The sequence below is a fragment of the Pantherophis guttatus genome, chromosome 14, assembly GCF_059756535.1.
Source record: "Pantherophis guttatus breed Tessera chromosome 14, ASM5975653v1, whole genome shotgun sequence".
NCBI lineage: Eukaryota > Metazoa > Chordata > Lepidosauria > Squamata > Colubridae > Pantherophis > Pantherophis guttatus.
Window position 1 is genome coordinate 2,053,666 of NC_142076.1, and position 19,861 is coordinate 2,073,526.

The window sequence follows — 19,861 nt, forward strand, 5'->3', positions numbered from 1 at the left end:
TGGGCTGAGGGGGAATGGGGCTTGGGGAGGGGGGGCATGACGTTCCAGAAGGTGGGAACCACGGCAGAAAAGGCAGGTCTTCATTTTATTTTTCATTTTATTTAATTTGTATACCGCCCTACTCCCGAAGGAGTAGGTCTTGCTCCTGCCAGATGGAATGACGGACAGGACATGCAACGTCGGTCTCCTGTTGGGCTTGATGACCCACTGATTAATTAATTACATGCCTCCACCCACCCTGCGGGCCAGTTTATCAGCCGTGACCCTGTTATTTAGGAAAGCCTTTAAAACATGGCTTTTTCAGCGAACCTTCGTGTATATATTGTACTTGCAGTGTTTCTTAATACGAGAAACCTTAAGATGTGTGGATTTTAGCTCCCAGGCTCCTTGGGGAATTCTGGGAATTGAAGTCCATACATCTTAAAATTGCTCAGGTTGAGAAACACCGACAAAATATTATATACAGTACGTAAATGTGACAGGATGACGAAAATGGAGGATTGTTTCACCGGCCAGCCGATCGTGGGAAACGAGCAACACGCGGATCCCTGCATACTTGGAGCTTTGGTTCCCTTTCGCGATTGTCCGCGAACCTCGCGAGTAAGACTGCAATTCCCATAATGCCGAGGGGCCGTTTCCGTCCTCTAAGCAGAAAACACGCCCCCTTTCAGCAGAGGACTACAATTCCCGGCGTACTTTGCTTTTCGCACCACACGCTATACGGCGCGTATCGTTCTTGATTGGCTATCGGCAACAGCCTGGCCAATAGGACGGGAAAGGGGCGGGGAGAACTCGTCGTCCAGCCTTCTAAGGGCCGCTTCCTGGCCCGGCCAATGGGGGAGCGCGTTGCTGGCTGGTGCCGGCGACGTCGCGCTCTGAGGGGACCTCGGCGGCGTCGGCCCGGCATGGGCGGCCCGCACTCCTCTCCGGCGTCCCTTCGCTGAGCAGCCGCGCCCGGCCATGGCCGGTCCTTCCCGAGACGTGCTGGGCACCGACGTCTTCGACGAGGCCGTGCGGAGCACCTGCGACGTCGCCTCCCATTGCAAGCGGTGAAGCAGCGGCGCGGGGAGGGCGAGAGCGGGCGGGCGGGCGGGGAGGCCCCTTTCTCGGCCGGCAGGGCCCGCTGAATCGGGGCGGGCGGATGGTGGCTCGCCAGTCAGCGGGCGGTAGCGCCTCTGGGAAGCCGAAGGGGCTTGGCACCCGCAGGCCGGGATGGGAGACCACTAGGAGATCTCAGGAGCCAAGGCTCGCCAGGGCGGCCCCAAAGGCGAATGCCTGGCTTTTCCCTGCCTTCCCGCCTCCCACTCCACAGCTTAATGGCTGGAGGGAGATTTGGACCTCGGGGGTCTTTGCTGTTTCTCCAGCCATCTAGAAGAGCCTTATTTATTGTTGGTACTGGGGGGAGTGGGGGGATAGGAACGTAGATGATCAGAAGCTGGTTATAAATCAACAGCATGACTTGGTTGCCAAAATGGCAAGGGTACAGGTAGCCCTCGACTTACAACTGTTCATTTAGTGACTATTCAAAGTTACAAGGGCAGGGAAAAAAGTGACTTACGGCCATTTTTCACAGCATCCCCATGCTCATATTGATTGAAATCCTGATGCTTGGCAATTGGTTCATATTTATTTAACGGGCCTGGTGGCTCAGCAGACTGATAGCATTGTGATTAACACCAGCTGTCTGCAATTACTGTAAGTTCGAATCTCCCCAGGCTCAAGGTTGACTCAGCCTTCCATCCTTTCTAAGGTAGGTAAATTGAGGACCCAGTTTGTGGGGGCAATAAGCTGACTTTGTATAAATATACAAAAGTATGAAGGCTATTGCTTAATGCATTGTAAGCTGCCCTGAGTCTCCGGAGAAGGGCGGCATATAAATCAAAAAAATTTTTAAAAAATGACAGTTGCAGTGTCCTAAGACCACGTGATTGCTTTTTGCAATCTTCTGACAAGCAAAGTCATTGGGGAAGCCAGATTCATTTAACAACTGCAGTGATTCACTGCAAGAAAAGTCATAAAATGGGGCAAAACTCACTTAACAAATATTTCACTTAACAGAAATTTTGGGCTCAATTGTCATAAATTGAGGACTACCCGTACTTTCAGTCAGCATCAATCAAGGATTTTTTGTATGTTCCAAATCATAGTTCCACAAAATAATCATTCTATTCTTGATAGCACTATGGTAGCCTCAACTATTGTGCCATGTTTGGGGCACCCCACTTAATGTCTTTAAACAGAAGCTGGATAAATATTTATAGGGGATGCTTTAATATTGATTTCTGCTGTAAGCAGATATTTTAATCCTATTACACTAGCTCTCTCCTTGCATCCAGATATGTACAAATTTGGTTTTGATCCAGTGTTTTTCTCCCAAATTGATGGTCCACAGTTTTCTACTCCTATCTGCCTTCTGAAAGTCATAAAGATTTTGAGAGGCTCTTTGCTATCTCTTAAACTCTTAAACATAATACTGTTATGGAATAACAGTATTAATTAGGCTAATTTATTTAAAATGCATAAGACTTATTTTTCTAATTTAGACTGATATTCATATAGTGTATGTTTTGTTTTATTTAAAATATTTTGTTTTCAATGGAATTGGATTTGTTAAAACACTGTTTTTCTTTTTGTGGTCAGGTATGCTGTAAGTGTTGGCTACTGGAAAGACCCTTACATTGAACATTTTGTAAGCCATCCAAAAGAAAGGAAGGCACCTGAAATCAGCCGTGGTAGGTTATAAACAAATGTGTGTGGGGCAATTTGTATTGCTTCATTAACATATGGCAAAAAGAAGAACAGAAGAGATGGGTGGTGGATGGGAGCTAACTAACAAAATCGTTTTCAAATGTTTTTAAAGCTAAAAATTGTCAACTAATTGGTTGTTGTTTTTTTGCTTTATTTTTCTAAGGGTATTATGCCCGGGTCCAAGGAGTTGGTCGTTTACTTAAGGCTTTCTTAGAAAAGACAAAATGCAATTGCCAAATTATAAATCTTGGTGCCGGCATGGATACTCTGTTTTGGAAATTAAAGGTGAAATAGCTTATGTTATCTCAAGTGTGATCTCTGATTATAATTTCTAAAATACTTTGTCCCCCCCTCCTTTTATTGATTATATAATGAAGAGGTAGACAAACTGGTATCCTCTAGATAATTTGGATGTCAAGTGTCATCAACTCCATCCAATATAGTTCAAAGGATTATGGGGCCTTGTTATCCAAAATATATTAAGGACACCAGATTTCTACCTTAAAACAGAACAGTGTTGTAAGTGTGGTTTATGTTCCAGAGAATTTAGCTATTTGTTCTAATTCACAGGACACACTAATTTACAAAGCATTTTGTTGGTGTTGTATATCAGTGAAAATGGTTTCTAGAAAATAACATGCAGCCACTAAACTTGGACGTGGCTGAGCATTTCATGATCTGCGGAGTGCACAAGATAGTAAAAAATTCTGCTCCTAGAAGTCTACTTTTTCTCTTACTAGTAAATCAACGTTCTTGAATAGAGGGTAAATCAGCCCATCTAACATCTCTCAAGCAGATTATTGGGGTTGGGTCATTGCTTCCATCTTTTTCCCAGTTTTTTGCTTAGAATAGGTGGGGGATTAGGTTTAGGAATATAGTATGAACAGGAGAAAGACATGCCTAACTATGATTCCAGAATCCTAGTCTAGCAACCTTGAAGTCACAAAAGTCAGGACCTAAAGCAAAGCAATGGAATGTTTCTTTTGCTCTCAGTGAAAATATTGGAATTTATGTGTTTCCCCCCCTTTTCAGGATGAGAATCTTCTTCCTTTGAAATACTTTGAAGTTGATTTTCCATCTATAGTATCAAGAAAAATTCACTACATCAAGTAAGTGCTGGAATCTCTGGTATATTTGAACAACTGAATGAATGCATTTGTCTTTGGAGAAGAATTTTAGAACAAAATGACTAGAAGTGATACTAAGTTATATTTTAATTACTTTGTTGTGAAAATATGATGTAACACAAGAGAATATATGTAAAATCTTATTTGCTATCCTACTAATTGCGCTTCTAGAGTGTTGTCCGATTAGACGTGACTGTACTACTGTGAATGTTTGATGAAGGAGTTTTTGTACGTTTCTGCCTTTTCACATCTCCTGTTTGCTCCACAGCAAGAGCTCTGCATAGTAGTTGCAGTTTTGCCAAAATGCAAGAAAGGGTGCCATTCTTTTTGTCAGTATATTGGACAAGTGATAGTTCATTGTAGCTGCTATCTCATAAGGTTGAAGAAGATAGTTTTCCCCCCTCTTTTTGTGTTAATCTGAAAATAGAAAGGTGAATTTTAGTTACAATTTCATAATGGCCTTTAAAGCTGCTATGATTGTTTTGCAGAAGATTGTTTTAAACAGTTGAGAAGCAGGAACGTTCCCTTCATCAAATAAGTTCTTGCACAATTAAAAGCAAACAGATAAACAGAAGATAACATTTAATTTCGTTGTACGAGGTGCAATGACAATAAAGTAAACTTAATTTAATCAGTTTAGTCTGTTAACAAAACAAGTAACAGGAAATCTTCCTTTCCCACACAAAGGAGGAAATAATTCTAATCTTTTGCATCACGCTGCCAGAGAAGGCAATAAAAAGACATGCAAAAATGACCACAAATAATTATATAATGTCCTATATGCATACCCTAATTACTGTAAAATGTCTAAATAGGATAGCCTTAGCTTATAAATACAATCAGTCAAACAATTATATCTATAAAAAACTACTTTCATATATTGTTGGATTTAAGGATTAGCACAGACCAAAGTATTGCTGTAATAATCAGAACTATATTTAAAAAACAAGCATTCTTAAAACTATATATAATGCAGACTTCTTAAATAAAATGTAAAACAGACAAGCATGAAAATAATTTTACTTTCTAATATATCTGTAAATTACCAGTAATTATCTAGCTTAAGTGTCAGAGCTTTCTGATAGGTTCAAGCCAAGTTAAGCAATGTTTGATTAGTTAACAGAGATTTATAGCCAAGTCCTGGGTCCAGGGAGTCTATTTCTTAATAAATAAATAAAGTTGCCTAGAGTGCGTCCGGCAAGATGGTGAGACAACATTGCATGAATGTTCTCTATGTTAGTAAAGAGTGGATGTCCTTAAATATATGATCTTGGGATTTCAAAACAAGCTTAAGGTGTCTAAAAGTACTTTTAAAGAATTCTTCAAATTACAGGTAGTCCTCGACCTATAACAGTTCATTTAGTGATTGTTCAACGTTATAACGGCACTGAAAAAAATGACATGACCGTTTTTCACACTTATGACTGTTGGACCATGGTCATATGATCAAAGTTTGGACGCTTGGCAACTGACTCATATTTATGACGGTTGCAGTGTCCCGGGGTCACGTGATCACCTTTTGTGACTTCTGACAAAGTCAGTGGGGAAGCCAGATTCACTTAACAACTGTGTTACTAACTTAACAACTACAGTGATTCACTTAACAATTGTGGCAAGAAAGGTCGTAAAATGGTGCAAAACTCAATCGTCTCGCTTAGGAACAGAAATTTTCAACTCAATTGTGGTTTTCAATCAAGGATTACCTGTAATTTCTGCCATACAGATTTGCAGTACTTGAAATGGATACATTAATTCTGAACAATGAAGATTGCATTGTCTTTCTTCCTCTTGAAAGCATCTCTTTTTTTATAAAGTTTTTTATTTTTATTTTTCATAAACACATTTACATGTACAGTGATTTCCATCATTTTTCGTTCATCTTTTCTTTTAACTTTCATTTTTACTTTTTCAGGGCTGCTCTTTTACCCTTTACTCCAGCCTTTCTTCTTCTCCCCTTCTCTTCCCCTGTTTCTCCTCCTACTTCCTTAGTTCTTTCTCTCCTCTTTCCTACTTCTCTTTCTCTTCCCCCACTCCTCTCTTCTTCCCTCCTTCTAATCTTCTCCTCTACTCCTCTTTCCCCTCCCTCTTCTTCCTCTCCTTTTCCCTTTCTTCTTTCTCCTCTTCTCTCCTCTCCTCTCTTTTCCCTTCCTCTCTCTCTACTTCTTCCCCTCCTGTTGTTTCCCTTTTCAGTTCAGTCTAAAGTGGTATTCAAGCAGCCCCGATTTCCTAATTATCTTTATTCTCATTTCAATTTCTTATTCAATTATTATTTATTTTTATTTCTGTTACTTCTTCACTTATTCCAGTGCAGAAGGTGATCCTGCAGCCCACTCCCTTGGCTTGTTTTCAGAAAGTCCAGACCCATTCTGTTTTTGCTGTAGGAACGATGAGACCTTCCCTGGTGACTCATGGGCTCTCTTTTCCCTTTCTGTTCCTCCTTCACAGATCAAAACCTCCTCTCTCCAAACCGATCATGGAAAGCCATTCAGAGGAGACTGTTCTCATAGGTGAGTCCCTGTTGGAGCAGGGCAGCTTTTCTAGACTTCTCTTACGTTTCCTCTGTGGGGTTAAGTGAGGGTGTTTGTTCTTCCCTTGTTTTCTTTGACCAGCCAATGGCTACATCTCCCCATCAACACCAGAATAGGAATTCAGTGCTACAAAATAAAACAAAAACAAAACCCCCCACCAAACTATGGATTTGTAAAATTCTGAACTAGTCTCTCCCTTTGTTAGTTTGAGGAGCCAGTCAGTTGGGCTGTTTTGAAATACATGATTTTGATCTGACCTGACATCTTTGCTCACCCCTGCAATGGCATCACTGGGGAGGCCTCACATCGTGACTGGAGATAGTGACACGGTTGAATTTGTAGTGGACAGTCTCTTCCAAGGCCTAACCAAGATTAGGACTGGGATCAAATCCCCTTGGAAATCCTCTTTGCCTTCTGGTCCTTCCATGGGACTTTGGCTTCCAGGGCTCAGTGCCCTCAAGTGCCCTGATTTTGTGTCCCTTTTCCACAAAATCAGCAAGTTCTGCTTTTACCTGCAGCTGCTGAAAGGACACAGAGTCTGAGCTAGGCTTCTCTTCCCTGAAATCATGCCAGGTGCGTGCCCATAAAGGGGTTTGGGAATGTGCTTCCCTTTTCCAGTGGCCTGGCTCTTCCTTTTTTTCTGCCAAGGTAGGTGCTATCTTTGCACAGTTTCTGACTGCTTCATGCTAAGACTGATCTGTGGGATGCCCGCAGAGGGTTGAAGCAACTATGGAGAGTCCCAGATCATTTCTCAGAAGCAGGTTTCTTGGGATTCCTCAAAGAAAAATAATTCCTTCACACACGCAGGAACATCTTTTTCCTGCAAGATCCCTCAGTAAAGACCCTCTTTACAAAAATGTTTTTCCCTGCTTTTGTTTTGGCAGCAGGGTTTATCTTGACTTGGGATGATAAATGTGTGTTTCGCTTTGATTTACTGTATTTTTCGGACTATAAGATGCACCTTAGTTTTAGGGGAGGAAAATAAGAAAAAAGCTGGTTGGCGACAAATACGCAATATACAAATCATATTGACAAACATTTTTCTTTATTTTTAAAATTTTAACTTGATAATTAAGTTAAATCATCAAAGTATTAATAAACTCTAGTCCATTTTGAATAAATACCACTGTACCCAAATAATGCACTGCTCTTGTTTTATAATAATACAATAAAACAATATTAAAAGGGGGTGAAGGGTTTGATTTATGTATATTACCAGTAATGTGTGAAAAGCTGGCATTGTGTAGAATGCCTAGGAAATCTATAGACTGCCTGATGGAGCTGGAAGAGACCTTGAAGGTCCAGCTCTCCTGCTCAAGCAGGAGAACCTAGACCATTTCAGACAAGTGACTGTCTAGACTCTTCTTAAAAACCTCCAGTGCTGAAGGCTCCACAACTTCAGGAGGCAACTTCTGTTCCACTGGTTAATTGTCCTCACTGTTAGGAAGTTTCTCCTTAATTCCAGGTTGCTTCTCTCCTTGATTAGTTTCCATCCGTTGTTTCTTGTTCTGCCCTCAGGTGATTTGGAGAATAACTTGACCCCCTTTTCTTTGTGGCAGCCCCTCAAAGATTGGAACACTGCTATCATGTCTCTCATAATAATAATAATAATAATAATAATAATAATAATAATAATAATAATAATAATAATAATTATTATTATTATTATTATTATTATTATTTTATTTCTATACTGCCCTTCTCCCGAAGGACTCAGGGCGGTGTACAGCCAATTTAAAAACACAAGACACAACAATGATTAAAAATTAAAATTTAAAATAATTAAATAGATTTGGCCAATTTAAAACCCCAAAAATTTAAAATACCCCAATTTAAAATTATTATGTTGATAGCCTGGCCTGGCGGAACAACAGGGTCTTCAATGCGCAACGAAACACCTGGAGGTTGGAGATCTTACGTATTTCCGGGGGCAGTTCATTCCATAGGGCTGGGGCTCCCACAGAGAAGGCCCTCCCCCTGGGCGTCGCCAGCCGACATAACTTGGCTGATGGCACCCTGAGGAGACCCTCTCTGTGGGAGCGGACTGGTCGGTGGGAGGCTATTGGTGGCAGAAGACGGTCTCGGAGGTACCCGGGTCCTATGCCATGGAGCGCTTTGAAGGTGGTAACCAACACCTTGAATCGCACCCGGAAGACCACTGGGAGCCAGTGCAGCTCGCGCAGGAGGGGTGTCACGCGGGCACAACGAGTTGCGCCCATAACCACCCGCGCGGCCGCATTCTGGACCAGTTGGAGCCTCCGAGTGCTCTTCAAGGGGAGCCCCATGTAGAGAGCATTACAATAGTCCAGCCGGGAGGTGACAAGGGCATGAGTGACCGTGCGCAAGGCGTCCCGGTCCAGAAAGGGCTGCAACTGGCGAATCAGGCGAACCTGATAAAAGGCCCCCCTGGCCACGGCCGTCATGTGCTCTTCTAAAGACAGCCGTGCGTCCAGGAGGACACCCAGATTGCGAGCCCTCTCTGTGGGGGGCAAAGATTCACCCCCAATAGTCAGCGATGGCACCTGCTGACTATATCGGGACGCCGGCAGCCACAGCCACTCGGTCTTGGACGGGTTGAGTCTGAGCCTGTTCCTCTCCATCCAGACCCGCACGGCCTCCAGGCAGCGAGACATCACATCAAGGGCATCGTTGGGGTGGTCTGGGGTGGAGATGTACAGCTGAGTATCATCAGCGTACAGATGACACTTCACCCCCAAACCACGGATGATCTCACCCAGCGGCTTCACATAAATGTTGAACAGAAGGGGCGAGAGGACCGACCCTTGTGGCACTCCCCATACGAGACGCCTCGAGGTCGACCTCTGCCCCCCTGCCAACACGAACTGCGAGCGGTCGGAGAGGAAGGAGGAGAACCACCGCAGAACGGTGCCCCCTATTCCTAACCCTCTCAACCGCCGCAGCATGATACCATGGTCGATGGTATCAAAAGCCGCTGAGAGATGTAATAGGACTAGGACAGAGGAGCAACCCCTGTCCCGAGCCCTCCAGAGATCATCCACCAACGCGACCAATGCCGTTTCTGTGCTGTGCCCCTGCCTGAAGCCCAACTGGCACGGGTCTAGATAGATAGCTTCATCCAGGTGCCGGGGAAGCTGTCGTGCCACCACACTCTCAACAACCTTCGCCACAAAACGAAGGTTGGAGACCGGACGGTAGTTGGCTAATTCAGCCGGGTCCAGGGAGGGCTTCTTGAGGAGGGGCCTCACCACCGCCTCATAATTCTTCTTTTCCTTAGACTAGCCATTTTAGGCAAAGTATGAAATGTCTGTGTTATTTCAAGATGCTATATACTTTCCCTAGGCATTGTATATAATACCTAGGCTTTATGCAGAATGACAAGAACTATTTAGGCAAAATAAGAAAAGAGAGCCATGAAGAGGGTTTGGGTTACAGTTAAGGTTATTCTTTTATTGAAACACATATCTGAAAATTAAGAAATGCAAAATAAAATGTGGGACTTTTTTAATTGAAAGAAATGAGAAAATTACTATTATTGACAAACTTTTTGCAACAAGCAAGGCTAGAATGGCTTCTGGGGTTGCATAGAATGCCTAGGAAATGTGTGAAATGCTAAATCCTTTGATGTCCCATTTTTGGCATTCTATAGATTTCCTAGGTATTCCATAAAATGCCTGCTTTCATTGAAAGTAACATATCAGTGTGGGATGGGCTACAGAACATAGGGAAATGTCTACCAGTTGTTTTGTGGAGGAGACATACATGATTCATGAGAGGAAGTGATTCCAAATCGTTTGGATTTGAGATTAAAATTCTTCAAATTATTTACAGGCTCAAGCCTGTAAACTTTCTCAGATGCCATCAATATGAACTTCTCTGAAAATGGGGAAATGCAATGTTGTTGCCCTAAAATAATTTATTTTATGTTATCTCCCTGCCTCTGAAAGCAGAGGATCTGTGGCTGCCTTGAGAGTTTTCCTTCTGTGAAAAATATGGACATTTGAGGCTGCTCCTCAGGTAGTCTTTCGGAAGGAATTAGCTGTTAAAAGAGTTTGACAACCTCTTTGCCCCCCCTCCCCCCCCCCAAGATGGAGAAACAAGGGCCTTGGAGTTAGAAACCCCAAGGCCTGCAAGGTTCCTTCCTTGCTTTTCTGGGACATGGTTGTCCTTGCCCTCAGTTGGGGAGCATTTAAAAATAGCTGTCCCTGGTGATTCCTTTGCAGATGCACATAGTTTGGATACCAGCCGATATGCCATTGTTGGAGGTGATCTTCGAGACCTGCCCAAAATGGAAGAACAGCTGAAGAAATGCCACATGGATCCAGAGTAAGATGGGCACCAGAATCTCTGTATGGCTCCCACCCTGATGGCATTTCTTCCGGGCCTGGCTCAGGTGGTTGGGGGCCCTGGTGTAGTTACCCTGAGCTGCCATCAGTTTTGGTTTCTTACTCTTATTCTTTTACATTTATCACATTCTGACTTTGTATTCTTGGCTTTATGGCACACTGCCCAGAGTCAGGTGGCAGCTAATTCGAATAAATTAAAATTGTATAAAGGGCATTTCTGAACACACAAGACAATCTTTTTGGGACTTCTTGCAGTACCTAGAATTGAAGATGAGGGGGGGGGGAACCCTGAATTCTTTCAATCCCTTGCCCTTTCTTCTTTCCGTGTTTAAAAGTTTGCCAACGCTCCTGATGACGGAATGTGTGCTCATCTACATGACCACGGAGCATTCGGGTGACCTCATCAAGTGGGTGGCAAACACGTTTCGGTCTGCCATGTTTATCAACTATGAGCAGGTAAGCAAGGATTCTCCGCTGCCCCTTTCAGTGCCCAAACCAAGTATGCAATAGAGAAAGGGAGAGAGAAATGCCCTCCTTTCGGGGCATGGCTGCTTCGGGGTTAGGGCTTGATGCGGTTATAAAGCCGTTCCCCCAGCAGGACATTATTCTTGCTATTTCTTCATTGCTTCCCACAATACAAGAGCAGAGATCTTCTCAAACTGGATTAATTATTTCTTGAGAAGAAGAGCTTCTAAGTCAGAGGTGGTTGAACTCAGAGATATAGCCCTGAAAACAACCTTACTTTTTTATTAAATATTAATCCATTGAGGCTTAACACGCTCGCTTTTTAACAGTGGTGCAAGCTGCATCCTTATGAAAAGGATAAACCGCTCTCGGGAAAGATGCAAGTGACAGATTTGATATTGCAATTTTGGGAATGAAAGCAGTTACAGCTGGAATAAAAGCACCGTTTGCTTTTATTTTTTTCAGTGTTATTAGACTGGCCCCTTTGCAAATCGGAGTGCGGTGACAATTACTTGGGGTCACACTGAGTTGCTCTGTGAGCATTATTTTTATTATTTTTTAAATCTGTACAACATCCAGCAACTGTGCAGTGTCAGGCAATAAGTACTGAGAAAAGTGATTTCCTCCAAGTATTGGGATCCCACTGCTGTGTGTTCTGCAATGGGAAGAAACTTTTTCAGTCTCATCAGGAACTGAGAAACCAGATTTGGCCATTTGTTTGCATTTATTGAGCTTTCAGGACATTCCACCTAGTAGGAAGTTCTGGCACATAAACCCTCATTGGATATTTGAATCTAGGAGAAGTGTAGCTACTGCTATTCCAGTGCCCAGGGTGTTTGCTCTTATAGCTGAGAGTTGTGAGGATCTGGTTTTTAGGGGTGCATCTAAGAATGAAAGGGAGGTTCTGGGCAGAGATTAAAAAGATACGGGTATAGCAAGACCCTTTGGATGTTGCACGATGGCTGCACCTTTCTACCACCTGCTGGAGCAGCCAGGAGTTCCAGGGTTCCACATGGACCTGAAAGATGCTGCTCTTTTAAGAGCTGTCTTAAATTTACCAAGTCGGCTCTGGAATGCCTTTTTGGGTCTACACTGAACCCTGAAAAGCTTGAGTAGCTTTAATTAATTTCAGAGAAGTGAACCCCAAAGCCCATCACTCTTCCAGACTATTGCTGGAGCTGGCACAGCCACAGAAGCTCGTTTGTGCACTTGTGCTCTGAATGACGAGACATCCTGTGTCCTTTCCAGGTGAATATGTTGGATCGCTTTGGACAGATCATGATTGAGAACTTGCAGAACAAGCAGTGCGAGCTGGTTGGTGCAGACGCTTGCAGATCTCTGGAGACCCAGGTCAGATTTCCTGGATGGTGGGACTCAGCTTGGTAAACCCCCAATAAAAGAGGAGGGCTTTGTCCAAACGCTAGTGCTTGCATTCAGGTCCCAACTTCACCCTGTCCTTTGCTCTACGTGTTCCGTCCCATAACACAGGAGTCCCCAACCCCAGGCTTGGTCTGTGGCCCGCCAGGAACTGGGCCGCACAAATGAGTGAAACCTCATCCACGCATGCATGAGATCCAAGCAGCACATGAAACCACGACCCTCCCAGTGCACAGGAAAAATGCCTTCCACAGAACCGATCCCTGACACCCAAAAGGTTGGGTGCTGCTGCCATAACAGGCCTTGTTTTGGAGATATGCCAGGCTTGATAAAAGGAGATTGCTCATGCTGACATTATATAAAAGCCAACTGACTGGCCTTGTGGCCCTCTTAGTCTGTGAGCGGCACCATTTTTGTCCTTAGGACAGTAGAGTTAGTCAGGACCATTTAGACCGCTGAGTCTTAACTCCCTGCATGCAAAGAGGGAGAGCAGGAATGTAAACTGACCGTATCCTTGACAGGTGCCAGTTCAGCCCTTCCTTAAATGTTGCTTCCTGTTGAGCTCTTCCTTCAGTTAGAAGATTTTTCATGATGTTCAACCAGGTTCTGTTTCCTTGATGTTTTATCCATTATTTTACCCATGATGTATCCATTACCTGGAAAGATGAAGAGCAAATCTTGACTCTTTTCTTTGTGAAATCCTTTCAGATGTTTAAAGGTTAAAAAAGAATTTTTTGAAAATTGAAAAGGAATTTTCAAGGCTAAACCTTTCCCAGATCTTTCAGAGACTGTTAATTCTTTGTGCGGTGACATCCTTTTCTAAGAACTTTCAGACCGACTGCTTGGCAGCCTGTTCTAGTATTTTGCCCAATGGATCTTAAATTGAATGGCGGGTAACCTTTTGAGTGATTTATCTTCTTCTTGAGTCTTGGAAAATCTGCCTTTCACAGATTTTTCTCCTGCATTTCATTCGCAGAAGGAACGGTTCCTGAAACATGGCTGGGAAACAGTAAATGGTCTTGATATGCTGAAAGTCTATCAGAGTTTGCCATCAGATGAGATCAAAAGGTGAGCTTCTCTTCTTGCTATTTTTATCCAGAGGGAGAAAGAGAGAGCACACACAGGTGTATGTTTGTATATGTGTTCACATAAAGCATGTGAGAGCCCGTTTGGAGTAGTGGTGAAGGTGCTGGCCTAGAAGCAAGGAGACAGTGAGTTCTAGTCCTGCCTTAGGCCTGAAAGCCAACTGAGTAGATGGTTTTGGGCCAGTGACTCTCAGCTCAACCCAACTCACTGGGTTGTTTGGGGGGGGGAAGAGGAGACAAGAATAATCGGTAATGGATAGGTAGCAGTGAAGGTGCTGGACTAGGAAGAGAGAGGCCTGGTGCCTCCTCACCCATGGAAATTCCCTGCAGAAAATCCCCTGGGGGACTCTGGACTAGTCCCTCTCGCTCAACCTTAGATTGGAAAAAAACCTCACATACCTGCTAACCTGCACTGAAGTAGCCCACTAAACTATGCTGTTTACCTTCAGTGAAAAGGTGAACTTCCTCTGACTATGGTTTGAGCCAAGGTGATAATGGTGACAAAAACCACAAAGATGATGATGATACAGTTTTAGAGTTACACTATACTATATAGTTTATATATTATAGAGCCGTGGTGGAGCAGTGGTTAGAATGCAGTATTACAGGCTAACTCTGCCCACGGTCAGGAGTTCAATCCTGACCAGCTCAAGGTTGACTCAACCATCCACCCTTCCGAAGTCAGTAAAATGAGGACTCAATTAGTTGGGGGCCATATGCTGACTCTGTAAACTGCTTAGAGAGGGCTGCAAAGGACTGTGAAGTGGTATATAAGTCTAAGTGTTATTACTGATGCTATTGCTATATCGAAAACTATATTTACTGTACATTCTAGGGTGATCCCTGATACGTTTGTTTACAGTAGAAACAGATGGCAGATAGCACTGAATGAGCCACATGTTTGGTGGTGATAGCTGGAGGTGCTGTGCCCTTAAGCCCTCTCAGCCTGAGCATACGAAAGGACAGGCCACAGAGTGAGGTACCTGATGCTGATCTGAAGGTCCCAAGATTGGACTGGAATGTGGGATTGCAGTACTTGAACTAGCCTTGTTCCAAAGCAGGGGTTCTCATTTGAAACCAAATTTGGAAGTAAATAGATAAATTATGATCTATTTTTTGCAAAATTGATGTATTTTTAAATTGCCTAACTCCCCCCCCCCGCCCTTTTCCTAAAATTGCCAAACCTGGAACATAAATAAACAAGAATCCTGCAGGGTAGTCCTAACCAATGTGTGTAAGAGAGGTTCCATCTGCTTTTGCCAGGTGAGATTGATTGGTTTACCAAACTGAGTGAGAAAAAGCGTAGCTGTGGAACTCAGCTTGGTCTCCAGAGGTGTCTCCAGAATGCATGTCCAATTTTCCTGAATGCTGCTGATTCTTATGGGACCTCACAGAGGATCCATGTAGATGTTAAAAAGCAAGGAAGGCCAAGTCCAGAGGTTTCCTAAAAGCAAAGAGTTGTGAAATTAATTATGAAATACTTTTTGGTTTTGTAGCATTTTGCTCCAGCAAGCCAAGGTTTTGCACTCACCTAAAAGTGAGTACAAAAACTGCAGACCGCCTGAGAACCAATATGGCCTCGGCTGGCACCAAAGTGTAATAATAGTTTTATACTTTTTGTTCCAGTAAGCCTTAATTGGTTATCCTAGTATTTAAGAGTTACCAAAATGTCAAATCAGGATTCAGACGCAGCATCTAAAAACATTGTTATATTCGCTCCAAACCAGGAATGTGCAGAACTCACTGATAACTTCAGGAAACTGCCCCCGGAACAACAAGGTCTGGAGGGGGAATGGAACATTCCAGGGTTCAACGGAACGTTCTGTTCCTGAATTGGTGAGTTTGCACATCCACAACCAAAACCTTTGCCAAAGTTTTTTGCAGTTTGTTCCTTCAAGCCCAGGTTTCCCATCTCTTCCCTTCTCTAAAAGTGGGTAACTGATACACTCGGAGAACTTGCATTTTTCTTAATGGACTGAAAACATTGGATGGGTTTCTTAGGTAAGAGAGTGAGTGAGTTGGAAAGCACATTTCGATGAAAGGATAATGGACAGGATATAACTTAAGTTATACATGATGTACTTGACACTAATGCGTCTTACTGATGCTTCTTACATTAATAGAAAATATTGGAAAAATGAATAATGCGTGATCTAGAAATAAATTTTAGTCTTATTGCCAGGGAGAAAGACAGCAATTGTTCTATTTGGAGAATTTTGATAGTGGAATTACAATTAGTTGTCAATGAATAAATATTGGCCCATTGGTGTAGAAAGGGATGCAATGAAACGTTTTTAACAGGATAATTTGCAGAGATGTCTGCTATTCACAAATGTCCATTAAATAGAACAGAACAGTTAATATTTAACAGAAAATTTGCGTTCTTTGTATGATGATACTATGATACAAGCTACTTTACAAATGACTTAGATTTGTTCACATATAAAGTTTTATAACATAAGAATTTGCAAAGTTATGTTTGGTGTACTCCAGACAGGCTCAGGTCAGAAAATTATCTTAGTATATTTTTGTAAAGGATTTGCTTGATATATGAGAATGGTCAGTTCCAGGGCTTTTCCTCGGTCTCACCATAAGGATGAGACTTGACCAAAGCTGTTGAAATGCCCCTGGGATTGGGAAGCCTTCATCTTCCTCAAATCAAAGAGCCCTGTGGAATTAAAAACACAGAAAAGTAAAATCCTGCTTTAAGGAGTTGCTGCTGACTCTGTTGGAAGAGTTTCATGGCCCACAGCAGTAGTGTAATGCTTTGAAAAGATAATAAGCATCTGAAAAGTTACTCTGTGCCTACCTAATATAAAAGAGAAAAAGAATAATGAGGGATTTGTAAACTGAACTACATTACTTTGTAATCAGTTCATTAAGTTTACACTTAATATTGAATAACTGAAAATGCTATTAAGTATTTTAACTAAATCAGTCTAAAGCTGTTGAAATACATTTTAATGACTTTGAGTCTGATCACATGACATTTTTTTACAGTGAGATTTTATAGCTAAAAACCTACATACCGTGCAAGCTTGATATTTTAAAATAATGAAAATGGCCAATGGGGCCAAATTGATTTTGGGGTGCTCTGTACCATAACACTCAGATCATGACAGCTACCCACTTTGGTGAGGAAATGAAACCTGAACATGCTGGGGGGGAAAAGGAACAAAACCAGTATAAAACTTTGACCTAGGTATTTGGTAAATGCAGCAATGTTGGGGTGTGTGTCTTAAGGGTTTCCTTTGAACCCCAATTTCAAACGTCTCAACCATGGGGGACACAGGCTGGGCTTTGTTGAGCAAAACTTTGGCTATGTTGGTTTTATGGTACTCTGTAGCCCTCACAGAGGGCATGTCAATTATCCACTCAGTTGTTCTATTATTCTTTTAATATGGCTCTCCAACCATATTGTGATTGTGATACAGATTGTGATATAGCTGTTCAGAGGCACCACTAGGCTTCTCTGTTGGGCTCCTTGGACTGGGTTGGGCTGATACATACAAGGAGGCCTGGTTCAAAGCTTCCCTGTGAGCTTTGGACCTAGCTAGGAATTTGACCCTGGCTCTAATCCAGAGGTCTTCAAACTTGGCAGCTTTAAGACTTGTGGACTTCAGTTCCCAGAATTCTCCAGCCAGCATACCTATGGCTGGAGAATTCTGGGAATTGAAGTCCACAAGTCTTAAAGCTGCCAAGTTTGAAGACCTCTGCTCTAATTCATCCTGGTAGCTCCTTTCTCTCTAAGTGCAGCTTGTGTCTGCTACCGTCTGTCTTGTCTTCTTCCTTCCAGGGTAGAGGCACTTGAGTTTCTGGACGAGAAGGAACCATTTGAGCAGCTCATGCAACATTACTGCCTGTGCTGGGCTATCAAGGATTCCCAGAATTTAGGTATGGTCCTCTTTCTTGTCTCTTGCTTCAGAGCTTGAAGGACTAGTACAGGCTGTCTGATTTTGGACCTTTCCAGACCAGTGGCATTTGGGGCTTGTTGCTGTGCCTGGAGGCAGGTCATCCACATGTGTCTTGGCTTGTCAGTATTTCTCCCCCCCCCCAAATATTTTTTATTAAGAAATATAAACGAAAAAGGGAAAAAAATCAATATAAATTATTAAAAATATAGAAAAATACAAGAAAAGGGGAAAAAGAGAGACATAAAAAAGAAGCAGCTTTCCCCTTCATCCCAGCAGGTAAAATTAATTTTATTTGCTGTGACTGTCTCTAAATAATCTCTCTCCTCCCAATAGCTCATCTCTTAAGTAAAGAAAACAAAGTCAAATGGTACGCCAATCAGTGTTTGTCAGTAAAAGTCCAATAAGGGCAAATATAACTACTACTTTTAACTGGTCACGCAAGCCAATCTTATAATTCTTATTTAAATATTTAAAACATATTCTTTAAACCATTCAAAAAGAGGCCCAGAGGTAATTTGCTGATCATCTGTTTCAAAGCAATAATTCTTCAGAACAGATTTCTTTTGTATGAACAAGTACAATTTATCCTTTTGTTGTCATTTTTTAAAAAAAAGACCTTTCAAATCTTAGCAGAGGTCTTTTGTATATCCAGAAGAAAAAAATTATCTAAATCAGCTTCCTGGTTTAATATCTCCTTTAGGGAACAAGTCACCCATCAAATTTATTTGTATTACATTTAAATCCCCCTTCAATTTAATTTCATTGCCATCCATTGCAGCTCATTCTTGTTTTACAACTTCCTTAAGGACACGTTCTATCAGTTTCATCATGTGTTTGATCCATTCTGTCCAGAAGCTTGCACTATTCAAAAATTTACACTAAGGCAGGGGTGTCAAACTTGCATCATGGCGGCATCACGTGATGTATTGTGACTTTCCCCCCCCTTTGCTAAACTGGGCATGGCCATGGCCAGCGTGTGATGCATCCGGCTCTTGGGCTGCGAGTCTGATAGCCCTGCACTAAGGTATTCAATAGTTGTTTTTTTTTTTTAAATCAATCTCCGTTTGCCATGAAAAAGTATCTTCCAAGTAATTCAAAGCTATAATTCCAAATCCCTCTGATGTCTTAATTCTGTTGTTAAATTTTCAAAATCCAGCAGCATCCTTTTGCTTCATAGTCCAAAAACCATACATTTGTAAAACATTTAAAATCAAATTTATACCATCTCTTTTAAGGACACAGAAACTTATGAGTCCAGTAGAACCTTGCTCGTCCGATATGTTTCAATTGCTCCAATACACAAAACATAAAATAATGTAAAAAGGTGATTAAGATATAAGGCTTGGTTGAGCTTAATGTCTGTATAGGCTGCTCTGCAAGTATGAACTTGGATGTTATCCCAACTCCCAGGCACTCCATAAGGAAACCTTAAAAATGGCAGTTTCTGCGGTCTGCTCATGAGGAGCAGCTGTCTGGAGAGTCATGTGGATGATCTCAACCATCTCCCCTCAGATCCAGCATCTGCCTGGGCTTCTCCTTACAAAAGCTGTCTTTTAGCCAGCAGAAGCCAGTAAGGTGTCCGCTCACCGTGGTTCTCCCTACATGTGTCCTGCTTAGATGAGGGTTTTCGGTCTGCATTGGGAGGAACTGGAAGGTTCTGTGAGAATTTGATGGGCTTCCAAGAGAATCTAAGGGCAAAAAAAGCTCACCCAGATACAGTTTCCTGTTACTAGAACTTTGCTTCTTGATTGGGGGTTTTGGGAAATAAGATTTTTCTGCTTAAAAAAGTGTGAAAGCCCCGATTTCTCCCATCTTTCTATAGGCCTTGCAGACATTACTCTGTGATGCATTTGCTCCAGTGGAGTTCCAGGTGAACCTGCTGCCCCTCTCCCGGTGGGCCTCTGCATGCATCCACTGCCCCCCTGCTCCCGTGAAGATGCTCGCAGGTGAACATGAGCCTTGGAGCCGTGGCAGGCACCCTCCTCTCCCCCATTCGTGGCACGTGACAACCTTTTGAATAAATTACTCCTTTTGTGAGCAGCTGAAAAACAAGCGAGTCTCTCTCTTTTGTAGGGATTTTTTCTTAAAAAAACCTATTATGAATCGAAAGGGATTCTGATTTCTCCTAGATGTCCAAGAGTCCTTGTCCTGCTGGCTGTCTCAGAACTGGGCTGAGGGTTTCAACTGGGGCAGGGAAGGGGGCCCTGTTGGCTGTCAGCAGTCCTTAGAGGCCCTCCTCTCTGGCCTCTTGCATTTTCCTTCCTTTCTGAAATATTGTTTCCGGTGCATTTT

The 19,861-nt window shown here is 42.6% G+C and overlaps 1 protein-coding gene across 2 annotated transcripts; it reads left to right on the plus strand.

Annotated features, from left to right (window-relative positions):
• Positions 1 to 772: 772 nt before the first annotated feature.
• On the plus strand, positions 773 to 19,618 carry LCMT1 (leucine carboxyl methyltransferase 1). 2 transcript variants are annotated; one of them, XR_004592009.3, is made up of 12 exons: positions 773 to 1,049; positions 2,641 to 2,732; positions 2,912 to 3,033; positions 3,781 to 3,857; positions 6,321 to 6,382; positions 10,606 to 10,708; positions 11,064 to 11,184; positions 12,442 to 12,543; positions 13,547 to 13,638; positions 15,383 to 15,491; positions 17,452 to 17,549; positions 19,392 to 19,618. XR_004592009.3 is itself a non-coding variant. In XM_034420615.2 (11 exons), exons 1-11 carry the CDS (start codon positions 961 to 963, stop codon positions 19,412 to 19,414), a joined length of 981 nt encoding a protein of 326 aa, XP_034276506.1. In that variant the 5' UTR covers positions 773 to 960; the 3' UTR covers positions 19,415 to 19,618. The 2 variants fall into 2 exon arrangements, 1 of the variants encoding a protein (XP_034276506.1); XM_034420615.2 differs by lacking the exon at positions 15,383 to 15,491.
• Positions 19,619 to 19,861: the final 243 nt, after the last annotated feature.

Bases quoted from the DNA above. Each gene is read 5' to 3' on its own strand.
- LCMT1 (XM_034420615.2), top strand. From the start codon at position 961: ATGGCCGGTCCTTCCCGAGACGTGCTGGGCACCGACGTCTTCGACGAG. The intron at 2,733-2,911 runs GTAGGTTATAAA...TATTTTTCTAAG, and splicing joins GGCACCTGAAATCAGCCGTG to GGTATTATGCCCGGGTCCAA. The intron at 3,858-6,320 runs GTAAGTGCTGGA...CCTCCTTCACAG, and splicing joins AGAAAAATTCACTACATCAA to ATCAAAACCTCCTCTCTCCA.